The 20,229-nt window shown below is 39.3% G+C and overlaps 1 protein-coding gene across 1 annotated transcript in view; it reads right to left on the bottom strand.

The window, feature by feature from the left end:
• ak5 (adenylate kinase 5) overlaps positions 1 to 19,994 on the bottom strand; it is a 105,248-nt gene extending 85,254 nt beyond the window's left edge. The window contains exons 1-5 of the mRNA XM_086271124.1: positions 19,598 to 19,994; positions 18,313 to 18,499; positions 16,313 to 16,480; positions 13,391 to 13,563; positions 5,042 to 5,155 (exon numbers count right to left, since the gene is read on the bottom strand). Coding sequence (XP_086127250.1) covers positions 5,042 to 5,155; positions 13,391 to 13,563; positions 16,313 to 16,480; positions 18,313 to 18,499; positions 19,598 to 19,657 — 702 coding nt within the window. The 5' untranslated portion in view covers positions 19,658 to 19,994. The remainder of the gene's footprint in view (positions 1 to 5,041; positions 5,156 to 13,390; positions 13,564 to 16,312; positions 16,481 to 18,312; positions 18,500 to 19,597) is intronic.
• Between the last annotated feature and the right edge of the window lie 235 nt (positions 19,995 to 20,229).

Raw genomic sequence — 20,229 nt, 5'->3', positions numbered from 1 at the left:
AACAGAATAATAATAGAATGTGACATGAAGCTGCAGGAACTTGTGTTTGGTGTTTTTCTCATGTTTTATGGCCCAACAAAGTAATAAAATAAATGAACAAAATTAACATATTCTTGTGTGATATACTGACTTGGTGGTGACAAGGTGAGACTTTAATCATTCTTTTTTTGTAAAATGTCTTCTTGAAATGTTAATCCTTTCCAAGTAGGACTTGAAAGTCTGCTGTCCTTCCGTCTTGTTCCCTGTAATGCAGCTAAAATTGCTGACATTACAAGGTCAGGATTATCTTCTACTGACCTCAAAAGGCCCTAAACGGCTCTAAAAGTCACTCAGCGCTTATTAAAAAGCTGATAAATCTTAAGTGAGTTTAATAGTGATTGAGAGCATTAGTCCCACTAAAAGCAATCGACTGTTTTGTGACACACAATTGGCCACTCAGCTGTAGAGCCGGACTTTCCTTTAGAAGCTCAGAGGAAAAAAAAGCATACACAAGCTGTATCCCAGCGTCCGTGTTTCCAGAATATTTGTACTATTTATCATCTTCATATCAAACCTGATGTTTTCAAAAAGGGAACAGCATGGTGGTGTGGCTGTAAGCCTCACAAGCAAGAAGGTTCTGGGTTCGAATTCAGTCTGGTGTCTCCCTGTGTGTGTGTGGGTTCTCTCCGGGTACTTTGGATGCAGTTTAGAGAGCGTAGGGTCAGGTTAGTTGATTATTGTAAGTTGGATGTAGGTGTGAATGTGATTATGAATGGTTGTCTGTCTCTATGTGTTTGCAATAAACTGGTAACCTCTGTAGGGTATATACCCTGTCTCACCCTGGGATAGACTCCAGCGCCAGAATTGGATAAGTGGAAGAAGATGGATGAATGGCTTTTCAAAGCATTTTGTGACTTCCCATAAAAATTCCTTCTTTAAGTACTGCAGTTTCTAGAAGATAAAGCCAAAAAAAACATCATCAACTTCCTACTTTGGTCAGATGCTTGATAATGCAGAGACCATGAACCAGTCTGCCAGTCAGAACGTCTTCAGAGTTCCTGCTCAGTGAGCTGTTACCTGTTCATTTGAAGAACATTGAACAGTGGCAGGACAGCAAAATGGTAAATAGCTGATCAGAAGCTTGATAGGGCCTGGTGTGAACTTGAGGTCTGTGATAATGTCAAATATCAAACACTAGGTGGGGGACAAGCAAAAAGGCAGACTCTGTAGACACACTGACTGGTTGTATTTTGAATGATTTTTTTTTTTTACTGTTTTAATAATCAAAGAGAAAATAAAAATTACACAAATTAGTTCAATCAGTACCTTTAAAAACTGATCTCTTTAACATTGAACTCTGCCTCTCAGCAAGAATTTCATAAAACTGGAGAGAGGCAGAAAGGCAGGAAAAGGAAGCACCAATAAACTGGACCTGAGAAAAATAACTAATGCCAACTAGCCTCCCATAATTCTATCACATGGAGTGCAATAATCAGACTACAGCATTTGCCATCAGCTCAACAAGTACTACAACACCATAAATGAAAAATAATGATGGGAATGTAGTAAAAGAACAGATGACATCAAACATCTTTCAGTGTTTGCAGGCTTCAGGGTAAAAAAAAAAGCAAAACATAAGAAAAATTCAACTTAAAAAACCCTTAATTTGTCTTAGAGTAAATTGTTAAATGTTGTCATTTCTATGCTTACCATCCATCTCTACATTGTTTAACTGTGGGATGAAAGGAATTTTACTGTCCCCCTCCCCAGATTCTCCAGGTTCTGGGTGGGGGGCTGTAGTCTTTTATTACAGATACATCCTTGTGCTTTTTGATGTAAGCTCCCTGCTTTTATGACCCTTTGGTCAGCAGGAGGTAACACACACACATTCTTACACACACACACGCACACTCACATAACACACACAACACACACACACACACACATTCTTACAGAAGTTCACACATATACATACAATGCCTTGTCTTAGAACCATGTGGGCGTTGCTTTGCTGTGATGTGTTTTGTGTGAACTGTCTCTCAATAAAAGGCAGCGAGAGGAGGCCGTCGTCGGGGTCATTTTCGTGGTGGACACAGACGAGGACTCCCTTGCGCAAATGATCGATCGACTGTCTTGTTTTCTTCATGATGAATAAGTCTCTAGAATTAGCGGGGCTTGTGGAAACACAGACCCAACAATTTGCCTTAGATTGCAGCAAAATAAGTAAATTGCACTCCTGTAAAGGACCCAGTCATAATATTCTTAGTGAACAATTTACCTGCTAACTTAGATATTTCTGCCATATTAGAGTTTAATGAAAAGAGCCCGAAAAGAGTCTGTGCCTCAACATTAAATTCCCACACCAATGACGTCAATGCACCATTAAAGTTGTTACCAGAAGCATCCACTTATCCACTTTTAACAAATTATGAAATACGAACAATAACTGTCATCGAAACCTGAAGAGCATTTCAGTTTGACTTTTGTCATATGCAGCTTTCTAATGCAAAATAGTTGCAAAAATAAACTTTAATCAAAGGCAATTGGAAGAATGCTAATTTGGATGCGACAACTTAAATATTTAAGTCTTAAAAACCCTCATAATGGCCTGTTGTCGCTGTGTAGCTCCTGATATTTAGCATATCAAACTGACGTAGATTTACTCAAACCACTAAGCCATGATACGCTCAGCTCTTTTAGTGCTGGAGATGAACTAGAATCAAGACAATAAAATAGCAATGGTGATGTGCGCAGTTAAATTACCAAACAGATGTAATTGTAATTAGTTATTTAATAAAAAAATGTGTCATTTGATTACAGGCACTAATCACAACACCGCTGAGGAAGAACCAAACACTGCAGTTCCTCAAATGACCACTTGATGCTTTCATTAAAATTGAGTAATTTAATAATATTTTTTTTTTTTTAAACTTTACATATGAAATAAATGTTTTACAAACTGGTGCAAGAAACAGTTTTAATCTTTGTATCTAATCTAATCAAACTTTATGGGGATATTTGATGTATCACAGCAGCACAAAGCATTCACAAGATACTGCTGCTTGACCTGTTTTACCATGTGCACTTCACATTGCTGTAACTCCTCAGCCATTTTAGCCCAGAGGTAAAAATCTAAATGGTTCGTGAAAGATGAGAATTATTATTATTTTGTAATTTTAATTAGTCAAAATTAGAAAATACACCCAGGCACCCTGTGTAATACTTGGGCGATAAAGGGTTAAGGCTTAGAGTTTTTTCACTTTACCTAATTTGCATCACTGAACTGACTCTCTCGAATGAGTTTATAGTGTTGGTTTGTTTCACAGTAAGATTAATGCAAATATGTGACAAATAAACTGAACTAATGTGTTCTTAACCATTATTTATTCTGTATTAATACCAGTATACATTTTTATGTGATATAACAATGTGATATTGCAGCATGCTTTTACGTTCGCTAGTGTGCACACCAGAAGGGCGACCACGGACACGTATAAGAGCAAGAAAAGCAGGACTTTAAGAAACTGGTTAAAAAGCTCGACCCAAGATAAAACATCCCAGGTGGAAAATATTTTTCTATTTTATCATGTCACGAGATACAGGGTTGAATTACTTAAGCTGTTAAACGGAAGCACAGTTTTCACCCCTTGTTCACAAATAAACTGGCCAAAACTGTCTTTTACTGCTCGAACCATCAAACGGCTGAACATGAGCAATACATAGGTTGCCCAATCGGGAGTGAAAATCTCTGTATATTGTAGGCAACATTTTGTCTTATGTTAATGCATACAAATGTCATATGAAGTGCAATCAAATTTCCCCACTGGGGCAAATAAATGAATAAAAAAATCCATGCTATTCGATCCTTTATTTTAATATATTTGGGGAAAATAACACCGAGCTACTTATGAGCTACATTTGACCCATGGTGTGCCGCTGTGTCACTACTCCTGCTTTATAACAACGCAACTGCGGCTGCTGGCATCTTGTTTCAATAGACTTGCACTTCAAATTAGGAAGCGTGTCATCAGTGACTGTAGCTCATTAGAAAAGAAGGATGGAAAATGCCCTTCGTTCACTTATACTTATAAATGCTGCTGACTGCAAGCTGCAATCATTAATAAAACATTTTTCAGTATTTCCTTTCCTGTATTGCTCAAATATTATATCATTTTGAGGCTATGTTACCCACCCCCACTAACAGACCCTCAAGAAGTTTGTGCTCTAGTTTTGGTGTATGGTATTCTAATATTTTTCAGTCTGTTGCTTAGTGCTAATGAGAAGGCGTCTGCCAGAAAGTCTGTGGATACAGCTTGCCAACCAAGCTTGCTGTCATTAGCCGATAACTTACACAGTTCGCACACAGTATAAAGATAAAATGCCCCTTGTGCGATTAAACACAGCAGGTATGAAAGGGTTGTTGTGTACTGCACATGAGACAAAGTGACTCTTTTATATATAGAGTCAATGAAACATGAAAGCAATTTTCATAACTCAAAGAAATATAAAATTGTTTAGCAAATCTCCAAACACAGAAAATACTCTTTATGTTTGCAGATTAGATGTGACAGATAGTTTAAGCCTAAAGGCTGCAAAATTAAGATTTATGTAAAATGACTTAAGTTATAAACATGAAAACAGCATCTGAGCCCAGGATGAACAAAGCAATAGAAAAGGGTGTCAAACATAAGGCTCAAGGGCCAGAATTCGCTTGGCAAAGACTCCAAGCTGGCCCACTGGACGCCTTTGGAAAATGTGAAGAACAGCCTCTGCATTAAGTCAACAGAACCTTTTCTTTAAATTTACACATGTATTTCTAACAGCTTTAGCCAAAAGAGTCATGCTGACAGAATTATTCAGTTACTGCAGCAGCATTTCTTTATCATGAAGAAAAAAAGATGCACTGCTGAAATTGCTCTTTCTTTTTCTTATGTAAAAATAACTCAGGGATTAAATGTGTAGTTAAGCCTAATTACACTGATAGTAAGAGGAGTTTTACTGGTCTGGCCCACAATGTAAAATAATTTGGACATTCGTGCATTAGAGGATAAATGAGACTCACCTGGTCCTCAAAGGACAGGGCCTGTCCGACGTCCCGAGGGAACCCATCTATGACGATACCGTTAGCATCCGGGATCTTCATAATCTTCTGCTTTATCTCAGTTATTGTCGTCTCCTGCAAATCATCAAAAGCAACATGATTCATAATTTTCATCACTTGGTGCAGGGAGCTCATTAGATTTTTAATCAATAAACTGAGTAATTAGCCACTGTCTTGGTGTCCAAAAGCATATTTAACTACACTCACATCTGAGATGCCAAATAGTGGGGGCCGTTTTCTCAGTGAAGAGAAAGACATTGCAATTACAGAGTTATACAATTTACGGTTGTGATTATAATTCAGAGATAAAAAGATTAATTTTATCAATGGCTTTTGCAGTTTCTTGTGTAGCACTGTAAATCTGACAAATAATGAAGGGTATCTGATTTGGAGCCATAAATACGGTGAATGAAAAATCCACTATATCATTCATCTGTTCATCCAGCTGTTGTTTATTATTTCTGAATGCAGCTGAATGACTCTGTTGAGAGGTCCTGAGGTCAGAGCGTGCCAGCATCTTTTAGCATCACTTGCTTCCTCTTGGCTGGAGGAGGTCAACATGTTTGAACGTATTTCTCCAGGCAGAATGCACCACATGATACGACAGAGATACATGAGCAATGCTCAGAACTAAAAATAACATGAACAACACAGACATTTAATTTCCCTCCGACTGCAGAGTGTGAGCGGCAGCCTGACAGACAGCGCAGAGATAAACCTAATCTAGATTCCATAAACCAGATTAATGTATGCTTGTAAGACTAACTCAGAGAATCTGATCTAAGAAAAGCCCTCTGAGCCGCTGCACGTCTCGCAGCAGAGCTCTCACAGGAACGCGAAGCATCAAACAACTCACCTGCAGCTGCACAGACTCCGTATGCAAAATTACTTCTGTTCAGCCATTTGTTATTTGCAATATACACGGCAGACTCTGAGTAGCTTTCTAAATAGTGCAGAATAGACTGAGATTTCAAATAAATGTTTCTCATTCCGTGCTCACTAACAGATCTGGTGTTGCATGATTAGAATTTCCACATCCATCAAATGTCACGCATTTTATTATAGTGTTTCCAACATGTCAATTACATGGTAAGAGACACCTCGTTTGTCTATTTTTGGTGGAACTAGTGCATGCATTCATCACAGTGCACCGTGTAGCTAATGGAGAGTGATTTCTAACTAGTTTAAAGTGGACCTATTATTCTCATTTCCAGCCCCATATTTTCATTCTTGGATGTGACTGGAGTAGCTGTGCATGTTTCACAGTTCAAATTAATCATCATTAATCTTGTACTGGCTTTTGGTGCAGTCCCTTGGTGCAGCCACTTTGTGAAACAAACCATTTTAGCTCGTCTAACTTTAGGAGATTCTTTTACCACAATGCACTGCAGCACAGAAATAGCTCCTGAAACATTAAAGCTGGAAGAACATTATTGGGGAACAGGATAAAAGAAAAACAATTATAAAGTCCTCTATACAGATGGATGTCCATTGCATCTGTTGATGTACAACAGCAAAGTGAATTGATCATTATTATTGTGCATTTAAGGAATGATCTACTATAACCAATATTACAGATAATTCCTTCTTTGAAGAAAGAACTAAAGTAAACTAAAATACCCCTGAATTCTACTCAGTCTCTCTTAAAATGGTGACAATATTTTATAGTCCAATGACATATGGCTCCAAGACAGTGAAGCCATACGGTGGTTCTTTCAGCAGTTTGGTAGAGAAATACTTTTAATGAACAACCTGTGATTTTGTGAACTCACCTGAATCTACCATTTTATACCAAAACACGAGCACTCAGAGAGCGCAACTCCCCCAGACGGCAAGGCCTACACTAAAACTTTCATATTTTATGATGTTTTTATTGCAACATGCTGATGTCAGCATGCTGATGTCAGCATGTTGTTGCATCATTGTGACATCATTGGGTGTGGTATTGAAAAAATAAAAATTGCGTTGTACAGCCCTCTCCATGCCTATATTATTTATTGAATTTTTCTCTAGGTCAACTTTGACCTTGGTCATTAACAGTGGAGGTCAAGATTCTTGGCCACACCAAGGTCGAGGCTGGTTCTTAGAGGTGATCATGCATTTGCGGTCGTGGCGCCTAAAATGTTTAATGATTTGCCTCTCCACATTAGACAGGCTCCTACCCTCAAGCTTTTTAAATCCATCCATCCATCCATTCGCTTCCGCTTATCCTTTTCAGGGTCGCGGGGGCCGCTGGAGCCTATCCCAGCTGTCAAAGGGCGAGAGGCAGGGTACACCCTGGTACACCCTGCCTCTCTGTCCCTGTGTGTCTTAAAACACATTTCTACTCACTGGCTTTTAATACTGCACGAGAGCTATTTAGTTATTTATTTGTTATTAGCTATTTGGCATTGATGTTAATTGATATTGCTATTTTATTGTGTGTTATTTTATTGTGTAATTTGTATGTTTGTACAGCACTTTGGTCAACGCCACTGTTGTAATTAAAAGTGTTATATAAAAAAAATAGAAATAAATAGAAATAGAAGTCTGTGTGTAATATAAAGTTTTTACTGTGTCTCACATTGGTTTGACCTTGACCTGATTTTCACCAAAATGAAATCAGCTCGACCTATTTCTGTTATCTACCATCACACAAAATTTGAAAATGATATCACGAAAACCGGATGCTAGACTGCTAAGAAGCAAAGAGCTACGCAGACAAACAAACTAATTACATACTCTTTACCTTTGGGGGAGAATTAGCTATAAATGGTACATGCAGGAATCTTAATGTGGGTAAACCCAATCATTTCTGATTTCTGGACATCAAATACTGCCACTCTTTGGAAGCAGTAATACTTAACATGCAATAAAATCTGTATTTATAAGTTGGAAGAGTGACAACGGTGTTAGGAACAAGTTTCTCAGCCAAAAGGTCGTGCTATGTGCTCCATGTGTGCACTGAAAACTACTTTGTTTGGTTTTGCAAAAGGCTGTAATCTGATTTAAAATATAACCTTTAACCCTGCATGCTGAAAGATGACATTTAACAGAACAAATGTCCAGTGGGAAAAGCTGGAAGTTTTCATTTACTGTTGGCCATCAAAGCAATAATGCCAAAGGACATGTTGTGTCTGTGAGGCACAGATAGTATTTAGATCTCTGCTCAGTAAATCGACTAATAAAAGTCACTCGGAACTCGTACTCCTAGTAGACAAGTTATTTCTGATTTATTGAGATTAAAATGCCAGAAATCAGAATTAATAAGTAAGTGCAAAAAGCAGAAGATCATTGACAGTTTTCATATTTACTTAAGTTTTTTCAGACTGAGTGTTGACTGAACAATATTTGAGTGCTGCTTCAACTGAGACCAATGAAATTTGCAATGGAGAGTAAAAAAAAAAAGCCACAAATATTAAAGGACAGAGGTGAAAGCTGGAAATGATGAATACCCATGGAGTCATTTGACCTGGAAACAAATAACAACTGAACCTTTATAATAGTTTAGATTTTTAAGAAAAGATAGATGAGAGAGGTTAACATACAATCAATATGGCCATGAGTGACAGGGTAATTTTGGACTTTTAATGATTTCTTTGCACTGTTCTTTTTCTCACTTGGAACGATAATACAGCCTCAATATACATCCTCCTGAGATCCAGCCTATTCATTTATGTCCTATTCATGGTGCTTCCCCGTGGACAGTGATGCTGGTATCAAAGGCAGTTTTCAGTTCATGGAAAGCTTGAGACTTGGATGGTTCCTGGGCTGTTCCCAAAAAGTGTTTCCTTTCACCTGAAGGGGTCAGTTTGGGTCATCTTCCAGATCTTGGCAAAGTGGTGACACATCTGAATAACTTGTACTTATGTACAATTGTTTGATGACCCGTTTAGAAATTGCTCCAAGAGATTTTGTAAATCTATAGTTCTCTTTGATCTTCAGCTCCTTGGACTTTCCCATTGTTCTGGGTATTGGTTAATCCAAAAAGTGCTGTCAAACTAATTATTATAATGAGTGTATGTAACCTTCTGACCACAGGCGCAAAAATATACTTTATGTATCCCAAAAGTTTGTCTGTGGTAAACATGGTTAATGTGAGTGTAAGTCTTCCAGCTTTATGTTTAACTCTCAGTCATGACAGCGGTATTCATCTTCTCATCTGTTGCTTTTCATGAAAGCAAATCCATGCACTCCCATGCCATATGACTTCTTCCATTTCTAAGGCTTTATACTCAACTCTCAAAGTAAACTCCATGACGTCTTGAATCTAAGACTCACTGATAAATGATCAAAATGACTCCAAACTCTTCTTTAAGCAATATTATAATTTATAATTAATAAATCTTTTGAATTCATGTGGAATAAAATGGGAGAAAAAATGCACATGACCTCAGACACCGCTAAAGACCAGCTGTGAATCAGTAAGAAGTCCTTGAGTATGCACAAAAACAGTACTGTCATCTGGGCTCTTGTTTAAAGCTTCTGAATAACAGCCTTCTTACACACTCAGGAGCGTTTTTGCCTCCTTCATTATATGCAGAATCATTAAGAAACCAAATTCTAATCTGCTTTGCTAAACTAATTATGGTGGGAAATTAAATACCTAACAGCCGCAAGTCACTTTATCATATCTAATGTGTCTGCAGTTTGGCCCACGTTGCCGTTTATCTCATCGGTTGCTGGACTGACATGTAGTGAATGGCGACACGGCGAAGCGATGTCTTACCAGACGTGCGAGTAAGGGATGATAAATGATGAACTAGGCGATTCCTGAAGGTGATTCATGACGCAACAGAACCTGAGAAGTACGTCATTAAGCAGGTGGGGGCTCGCGTCTGTGTTACAATTGTTCAGTGTGCTATATAACCAGTACATTACAGTTTATAGATCATTCGTCTGGGTGTTTTCATTGTGTACATCCGAAAAGTGGGAGTTTCATCATTTTATGCAAAAGATGAACTCTTAATAGCTGCTTTTATATCGTTACAGAAAATATATTCATGTTTAACCAAAGCTTAATACACAGAAGCATTAGTGACATACTTATTTTTCCCAGAGGTTAATACAGGAAAACACGTGGCACAAACTCTGGTATCACTCCTCTAGCCTAAAAACCACAAGAGAGCGCGTGCATTTCCTGGTAAGACCTCCAACATCTGAAAAAGTACTTTATCAAAGTGTGCTTCTGCATTTTGTGTTAAACAGTGAAACCCAAGCAGAGTATTTCCACACAAGTACCACAATGTTTGTGCATCCTTGTTTTATTTGTTCTCTGTCTGTTCTATATATATAAATAGTTTTGCCACTAATCGGACCCTGATCCCATGTCATGTCTTCACAAGACAAGTTGCTTATATCACTAAAGGTAATTGATTTATGAGGAAACAAATGTAGCTTGTTTAGACTAAGCCCTGTTCTCACCTACTCTCTGCTGACTCGGCTTTTTGGGATTATGGTCAGGTTTTTGGGCTTCCACTAGATCCAAAGGATAACCAAGGTAAACTTTCACACTGATCAATGAGTACAACTGTAGAAAACTAAACTAAAAATGTTGATAAAAGTGAAATCTTTGGCACAAAGCTTTACCTTCACCTGCAGATTCTGCAGATACACAAACAGGGGTAGAGAACGCGATCACTGGGACATTACCCAATAACTGTGAACTACAGGTTAAAGCCAAGAAATTGTCACTTCACCGTCTTGTTTATCTGGAGTCAAAAGTGCTCATATTTGGACAAGAAGGTGAAGCTGGTGAATGACACTTGAAAATTTAATGGATAAACATGCCTCACTTTAACACCTAAAGTCTACTTAATGATGTAATTGCTTCAAAAAGGCTCCTTTTCAACAGCTTTATGGTTAACAAAAAGGAGTGAATTTAGCTAAAGGCAACATAATGACTCATTGGAAAATAAATATTAGTATGTATGGTACTACATTGTATATTTTTTATTCAAAATTCTCTACGGACATGCTGTGTGTAGATAACTTAGAATATTATCTGAGATTTCAGTTTCAGATAAAGAAGTGGCATTTCAAATCTGCGTACTGGCAGGAAATTAAACCTGAAGGACGAACACTCTTTGTTCTTTGTGGTTTTAGGTTTGCACATCTTCTTTGCATCACTGGGAGGATTTATTCTTCACAGCATATCTGCAGTGAAATGCTATCAACTCAAAGACCGTTCTAAAGCTTTTTCAGGATATTTAATAATAGCCCTGGACTCTCTTTAGGGAATTTTATTTACTAAGGTGTGATCCCATGTAAAACTTTACCCTGCTGTCTCTGCTGTTGATGACCAGTCTAATACTGATTGGTTAACTGAATCTTATTATTACGGGGTCTTTTTGGTCTTTAACTGTGACAATTCACAGAGAATAAGATGAAGAAGTCTCTTTATACAAATATGTAATGACACTTGTTGTCATGAGATACAGAATATAAAATGTATTTGGTGGTTGATGCAGCAGCAAAATGATGTGGCTTCTGACTCCTTTTGGAGTTAGAAGCCACATCATTTTTGTGCTTTTGAAATTATTTATTTACAATTTTGTGTTGCAGTAAAAAAAAAAGAAACTGAATATCTGATGAAAACCCTGTTTCTGCTGATTCTTATAGTCCCTCCACTTTCTACTCTACACTCCAGGGTGCTCCTCCTGCAGTAGTCTCTAGGCAGGGAGGGCCATTAGTGGGATTTGGGTACACCTGTGAAAGCCTCAGAACTGAGTTTAAATAGGTCTGGCCTCTCTTTCTCCCTCCATCCTAGAAACCATCTGTTTTACTGACAACACCAATACTGCAAATGGCTTTTTCACACATCTGCACGTCTGTGACATCACTAACACTTCTCACTCCACCCTCCTCATGTTCATCATCATTTGCTCTTATCTTTTCTACATAAACTTCTAATTATTATCACAACCTTGTCTTGTCAATGTGAATGAGACAGCTTCTGACCCATTAGTACCTTTCACCCTTTGATATATTTAGACACATAACTCAGACTGATTATCTGTATGGCGCAGTTACTGCTTTTTCCAATCAGCCTGTCAGCTGGAATAGGTTCAAGCTCCGGTGGGACTCTAAGGGAATTTTCACTCCTACAGTTTATTTACCGCGTTCAAAATCAGTTGATCGGTTTTGGCTAACAGACGGTGTTTAGCTCAAACTTGAAGCTCACACGTGGTAGTTGAGCCGGATGTGGGTCGGATGACATTCTCACCATAAACAAACCAGTTTCTTCAAAGAAGTCTCGCTGTGGTTGAACTCGAGTGTAAATACCATGATCACATCTGCACAAACGGGGGAACTGAACCAGAGTTTGATTTAATCTGACAAAACGCAGCAGGTGTGCACCCTTATGCACCCTAAGCTGCATTAGTGGCTAAGAATAAGGATGTGTGGGTGGATGGAAGTTGACTGTTTCAGATCATATTGGATATGTTTGAATATTATGGCTGTTATAACAAACAGCCATAATATTCAAACGGTAACAGTTAGATGACCCATATGTGGTTAAAACACCTGTCTATTTATCATTTTGCAATGGTTTACTCTCTCCACTCTTCTTAGATCCATTTCCAAACCTTAACAACCACAACCCCTCAAAGCATAACCAATTCTTTGAACTGTCCCCTCAAAAGAGGTATTTTCAAGTTCAATCTGCAACAGCTCCACAACTGCAAAGCCAAAAATGGACAACCTTGGGCTCGATGATTAAGAGATACTTGAGAGAATTTTGAAATACAATAAATCTCTGTGTCCAAATCACTAGACCAGAGTAAGATTTGAAAAACGCCTACTAATCAAAACTACAGAGCATAAAAAACAGCCTTACAACAATGAGCCTCTGATGTTATTGAGCCAGTTTGTAAAATGTTCAGATGGAAATCTGATGCAACAGAAATGAACCACAACAAATGTTACATCTACTTTAATCCCAAATGAATGTGCCAAACAGGGCGGGGTGCCTTTCAATAACAGATACAACCTTGTTGTAGCACAGGGACAGAAAGGGTTCATGTTAAACACGTGTTGCACTGTATAGTGATTAAAAAAGTGGACCTCCAACAGCCAAAGGATGGTCTCTATAGATTTTCCTCCCAGGCACAATAATTATCCTGCAAAGATGGATGCTCCTAAGACGGACAGAAAAGCCTCTTTCCAACACGCTTGTGATATGGATGCTGCTAATTAGTCCCTTGTTACACGCATGCTGTGATAATGACCTGAGAGTGATTGGACAGGCTTGGCATTCATCCCTCTTCTCATATTCTTTCTGTGTCACCCCCTCCCTTCACCCGCTCTCCTTCTCTGTGTCTCTGCTACCTGTGGTGCCAGCTCTCCGTTGGTGATGATTTTAGCGATCAGGCTCCACTTTCTGTTGCTTGTGGCGTTGTGGATCATCTTCTTTCTCAGCAGCTCGCCCACAGACATGTACTGGAAGCCGTAGCGCTCGGCAATCTTCAGGCTCTGCGTTCCTTTGCCACTGCCAGGGCCACCTAGGCACAAAGGGAGAGCTGTTGATGTTTTGGGAAAATTTTTGTTGTGTGTGCATGTGTGCGCGCGAGAAGGTGTGAAACATTATGCGTGTGGGCGTGCTAGCGTAGGCGCGTGTGTGTATGAGTGAGAGATACTCAGGGTTTGTGAGACTGTGTGTGTGCAGGAGTCTGCTTGTGTTTGCACGTAAGTGGGAGGGTGTTTGGGATTGAGCTATGTGTCTCTCCATGACTGTGTGTTATGGTATATGTGTGTGCAGGGGGAGAAGGGAGTGTGTGTGTGTCTGAAACAGGTATGTGTGAACCTCCTACATTTGATAACAAATAATCATTTTCACTGTTTTAACAGGATACGGACATGCAGAGGAGGGATATGCTGTCTTAGAGCAACACGGATTTACACATAAAATAATCCCAGTTCAGTAAAACACACATTTTGAGTTAAAATGACCATAATGAAATCTAATCATTATCATTCATGTGTTTAATTGCCGCAAGACAAACATTATACACAATTTGTTAGGTTTCAGCCCATTAAAAGATTTCACTTGGATTTTACAGGCCTGACAACCTGAGTGCTGTTTGAGTGTTATCACAGAAATGGTGCATGCCCCAAAGTCTGAAAGCCATTCCAGAGTGAAGAAAGGTGAAGCCACTTTAAGAAATGATTTTAAAAAGATGAAGAGTGTGCAACCAAGTGAAGAAAATAAGTGAAAACTGGTGGTTAGATTTAAATTCTGAAAACGAGTTTCAGTGAAACAGCAAATCTCTTCTTCAACACTGACATCAGAGGCAGGCAGTATCTGGGTTCATCTTATAATTAGTTATCATAATTAGAATATTCTTGGGTGGTGTAGGGTTTATATCACAATGGACTACAGCAATCAAGGCCTCGGGATGCTTTAAACAAAAGGCTCCTGAGATTCAGCTAAGATGGAAGCTGTGCCCAAAATATCCATGTGTACAGTATGTGTGCAATAAGCACAAAATCACAAATATATTTAGAGAAGAAGGTTATCCTCAATCCTATGACTATTTTGTCTCATCATGTAAAGGTCTGATGCAAAAGGCGTCTGAAAAGTGAAGCAGATGAAATGGTATGCATAGAAAGCTACCTAACTTGTGACTGACGACCCTCTTCTGCATGCAGTGTCTTTGCATTCTCAGTCAGCTCCAGGGGTTGAAGTAGGATTCCTGTCCCACTGCTATTCTTGATGCACGCTAACATCGGCCATGAACACCACAGTCTACCTTGCATCGCTCGAACATAGTGGGTAAACTTTGCCACAGTATTGCATACTAACCTGCTCTATATTATACAAAACTGTATAGTTTTTTTTTTTCAAATGATTTCAAAACAGCACATCAGGCATACAGAAGATCCAAATCTGATTTTATTTTAAGAATAGAACATCACCTGAGCTTTAAATTTCCAGTTTCTCAAGTCCTTATCAATGAAAATAATCTCATCAAATAATCTCTCTTCTGTCCTCTCGTTCTTACATCCTTCTCCATCTCTCAGAGTGAATTTATCCCACACCATCTTTCTTTCTCCCTGGGAAATATAGCCTCTGTACCTTTAACTTGCAGACAAAATACATGCGAAACTGCACAGAAGCAGTTTATTTTGGGAGATATTTGTTGAGCTGCCTGAAACATTTGAAATTCCTTGCCAGCTGTAAAGGATCCCAGTGTAGCAAATGTATGCCTCATCTTACATTGGATTATTCTGTTATCTTTGACCCAGTCTTTCCCACAGTCCTCTCAATGACACGCATCTGTCAATCTGTCTCTCTCGTGAACCTGACAGACAAAACATTTTCCCATGATCCTCTACAGAGATGACAGCTGATGTCACCCTGTTTATTTCCCCTTTAAAATAGGCCACAGTGTGCTCACGGAGAAGAGATCGGAACCAGCTTTGTGTAGCAAGTACAAAAAAACTATCGTCCACTCTACAGGGTGTGAAAATCCCAGAGCGAAACATACTACGGCGGAGGATCGTTAAAAGGTTCTTAACAGAGACTGGAGTGCTTTTTGTGCTTAATTAAAAAGCTCTAATAAACTATGTTAAAAAAGAGTTCATAAATAACATTTTTTCAGTCTAGCCGAAACAGTCATTACTCTCACTGTGCAGCTGCCACACTTAATTTATAAGATTAATGAATGCATTTGACAGGTTAATGGAGGCACTTCAGGAAAATCAGATTAGGAGAGCGTGAGTGTCTAACATAGTGAGTGACATGACATAAGATCTACCCTGCTGACACTAGTGTAGAGAGGTGGAGTCATATTTAAATACCAGGAAAAACATGTTGCCAGTGTTTTTACTGGTATTTAAATACCAGGAAAAACTCTGGTAATTGTTTAAGCCCGATTCATAGTTTCCTGTCCAGGCCATTATTTTCTAGATCAGCAGGGCAAATAAAAGCCTCCACTCTGTAATTTTGCTGATCTTTTAGTACAAATGGATGCAGCTCTAGTCCCAGCAATGTTATCCTCTGTTAACACACAAACAGAAAGCATCTTAATTGCTGTTTATTATCTAGTGGAAAGCATGATTCACCAAAGAATCTGGATGAGTGCTTGAAATCCAATACATCAGATTAGGAAAATAATATAAAATAGCCTGACCCTGATTTTGCCTCAAAGTTTCCTCATTCTTTTGTGAGTGGATGCTATTTATAGTTACAGTAACTGCGCTTTGCTTGTTTTGGGTATTTTTTTTTTGTCTGTTGTAATGGTTCTTTACCGATGACGAGGATGACTTTAGGTCGTGGTCTGGATGGATCGAACACCTCGTACTCCTCTATGAGCTCCGCCGTCTCCGACAGGTCAGAGTCGCTCTCGATGGAGAACTGGCTGATGGGAGGGAGGCGGTCATACCGTCTGTAGGGGAAATTGGGGCTGTCTGGCAACACTGTGACACACAGACAAACACATACACACATAGAAAGTGTTAAATAAGCAAAACAGGCCGGCTTTTATCTGTGTGTTGATGAACTTCTCAAACCATTCGTGTCTGCTGATATACTCGGCTAAACAATGCTACAAGTCTGCACTGTCTTTTTATATGTGCAGTTGTGACTTTATTTCAGACTCTCATTTCAGAAGAAAACCCCCAAATAAATCATGTCTGTTTCAACAAACAGTAAATTAGAGATGAAGCAGTTAGAGTGATGAATTTAAACACAGCTGCTACATTCGGTTTGGTAATTGTCCTGCTGTCTCTGGTGATGAAAGCATCAATTATACAGCTTCGACAACAATAACACAGTTAGCAAAGACAGAAATAACAAGTGCAAGTTTCTCCAACAGAAGCAGGAGCTGTTATAGTTTTCATGTGACTGTAACTGGATTGACCATACAGTTAGTAGCAAGGACAACACATGACAATGCATGCACTCGTTGCATCAGAAGAGACCAGAGGATGTTTTATGTAAACAGTTCCGCTTGTTAAAATTAAAACAGTTTCATTTAACTTAACATGCCACAACTTAAAACTTTCAACATATCAGTAAGGTAATCATGCCAAGATAAGAATAAATGAGTGTGGGCTTCCCTTGCAGCTATATTTATTTTTTCATTTTTGGAGGCTGTCAAATTTGAGCTTCAAAAATCAGCCAAAGGCAACAGAAATAAACAACCCTGATTTAGCCTACAGTTCCCAGGAGATAAACACTGCAGCAGGCAAAGTTTCCAGGTTCTTTTGCCACAATATTACAAGAAGAGGAAGTCAAATATAAAAAAATAAAATGTCGTCACAAAATGTTTTTGAACTAATGAACTGTAGATCTATACATCTGTGTTATCTGCATGGCATGGGTGAAATTTGTTTTGGTTTTCATGGGTCCCTGCTGTGTACATTCCTGCTGCGCTTCAAAGAAAAGGTGAATGGCTGAACTGGAAGAAGTCATTAGCTTACGACAGCTGTAACTGAACTCCACTTTGCTTTGCAAATTCAAACAGAGTTTTGCATATATGGGACTTCCTGCTGGGAATCAATAACTGATGAATGGAGAGACTTTTTTTTCATATTCCTGCTCAGACTAATATTTAGCTACGTGTATTCCACAGGACAGTGTGTTGGTAGCACTGTTTTGATCTATGCGCGCTGTCTTTGAACAGGAAGCAGGAAGGTTTCCTTCCAAAAATTTTAGTCAGTTTTGTAGATGTGGTTTGGATGTATATGATCTTATCTATGTGTCTAAAATCTATGTGAAGTACGGCTATAGTTTGCACTAAAGTGCCGGAATAAAAAGCATCTTCTCTCATTGCGCTCTGAAAGTTTTTTCCTATCTCTCGTTCCAAGACAGTGGTAACAGTTTTAACAGTGTATATGTACAGTGAAGCTTCTGGGCTCAGCACAAACATCAAAACGCCTTTCTCATCAAGCAGGGACCCAGATTGGTGTGAAATAAAGATGTGCACTGCTGTCGGCTTTCTTAGAAAGAAGGCAGGAGCCAAAAAGTAGAAATGCTGGCATCTTTTATTGTGCCAAGAAACTTTGCCAAAAATAGAATGGGATGAAACGCAGCGCCAATTAATCTGCCAAAGACTTTTAGTCAACTAAAGACATAAAATAGAGCATTCCCAGAGCCTGATCACACAGTGGTTACAAACCTGTAGGTTAAATTTTCACCCAACGAAAGCAAGAGAAAAATGTATTTAAGTAAATCAAACGGCTGCATTTAAACAAATCAGCCAAGCAACTAATTGCTTAAGCTCTAATCTGTTTCATTGCCTCCTCACCATTTCTGAAGAGGGACCTGCGTGACTGGCCTCCATTGAGAGGAGGAAGTGACTTCTTCTCCTGGCCCACAAAAGTATCCCACCGCACCTTTTCTGGTCCTCCGAGCTCTCTGGCTTTCTTCAGACAGCCTTCCAAGTATTCAATGGGGTCATCGGGCCGGTAGTACATCAGACCTGTGAGCAGGCTCTGGAGGAAACAGTGGAGGAAGATATTATGATGTATAGTTTCATACAATATTTAGAGAAGGGATGTTCACTGTGGCAGTGCTGCAGCTTTGTTACGATGTGCTGCTGTGGAACAGCGTGGCAGTGCTCGAACACACCACCTTAATGAGGGGAAGTTTCGAACTGCAGAGCATGGTTGCCTTAGCCCGGCTCCACCAGAGCAATAAAAATCTCATTTTGCCAGAAGTCCATGAAATTGGCCTCAGCCTGACAAATACACACATACCCCTGATGACCTTGGTGTTATTGTCGAGCAGCACTGACTGTGATGAATATGAAAGCGAACTCGACAGCCAAAACACAAGCGTATGTTTGTGTGACATTTGTCCTCTCGATCCTGTTTTCAAAACAATACCTTCCTCTGGGATTTCATCTCCACCCTCACTAACATCTCCCACCAGCAGCACGTTGTGAAGTTTCCTGAAAACAATTTGATGTGCTCATTTTCTGATAATGAATACACTGTTACGGGGCAGCAGTGTAAGGAATGAAAGGCAAAGGCAGTTATGATGATGATGACGATGATGTGCCACTTCAGTGCTCAATGTAATTTGAACTGACTGTAAATAAACAGGCACTGATTGCTTGCATACATTAGCTTGACTGCAGCAGGGGAATGAGTGTAATTAAGAGGATGAGCCAATTTAGCATCCCCTCAGGAGAAAGAATATATTTCATTATCATATTCCTGTGAGCTCTGATATGTGTCTCTGCTTAGGAATTAATCAACTTAATCGGACTTTGTATCTCTTTCACCAGCTATGACCATCTGTAACTTTCGTATTTACGTAATATCCCAGCAGACTTCAATAGCAGTTATATATATACGAGGGAGTTTGTAAAATTATGATTTCCCCTCTTATTTTAAGCTACTGTTTAATCCTGAAATACGCTTTCAGCCCACGTGATCCGCACCTCTATACCGTCAGATAACGTAAAGGAAGAATCTTTACCGTGACTCTGTCATGCATCTTGCAATGCATGGAACATGAATTAGTGTACTCTCCCTGAGCGCGAAACATACCCAGTTTGTCTCTTCAAAGCGTGCACCAGCTCTCACCTCAAATAGTTGCGGTATTTCCCGCCGCGCGAGATACTCCTTGGCATCGTTGGTATTCATCTCTAGACGGAAATCCTCTGAAATGACAACTTCTCCAAAGCGTTTGATTTTCTTTTCCTTTCTTCAGACGACTCGGTGCAGTAATCTTTGGTTAATAACTGAGCTCCGGACAGACTCTCGCTCAGCGCATTTTTGCCTCCTGTTTGTACTTTACAACTGAATTCCTGCAGGCAATTCCACCGCGCCACCCTCCTCGCTCGCTGATGCAGATGCGTGGCTTGTCCGTCTTCCCTTCTACAGCGGACTGCTTCCAGCACGCACCGACTGTTTGTGTGTATGCGTGTATGTGCCTTGACGTTGGGTTGGCACAGAGGTTGCGCGCCGTGTGCCAAAAAGCGCACGCACCGCCTCTGCTCTACATTTTCAATCGTTCCTCCTCAGTCTTGAAAGTTGGTGTTGATTCATGATTAATTCGATCGTGGGTTATAAAATGATGGTATAAAGCGGATCAAATATGGTAGCGTCTACATGTAGCTGAAATATTCTACTTTTATTTTAAACTTTTGAAAAAAAAATAGCTTATCAGATATGAGTCCATAAGAATATGAATTTTGAATATGTTTATTTTAAGT

This window comes from Aulonocara sp. 'chitande type north' Nkhata Bay, linkage group LG18, assembly GCF_057382095.1.
Source record: "Aulonocara sp. 'chitande type north' Nkhata Bay isolate Kocher_YH1m ecotype deep benthic linkage group LG18, A_spYH_male_GT1.1, whole genome shotgun sequence".
Lineage (NCBI taxonomy): Eukaryota > Metazoa > Chordata > Actinopteri > Cichliformes > Cichlidae > Aulonocara > Aulonocara sp. 'chitande type north' Nkhata Bay.
This window is presented reverse-complemented; position numbering and strand designations above follow the sequence as displayed.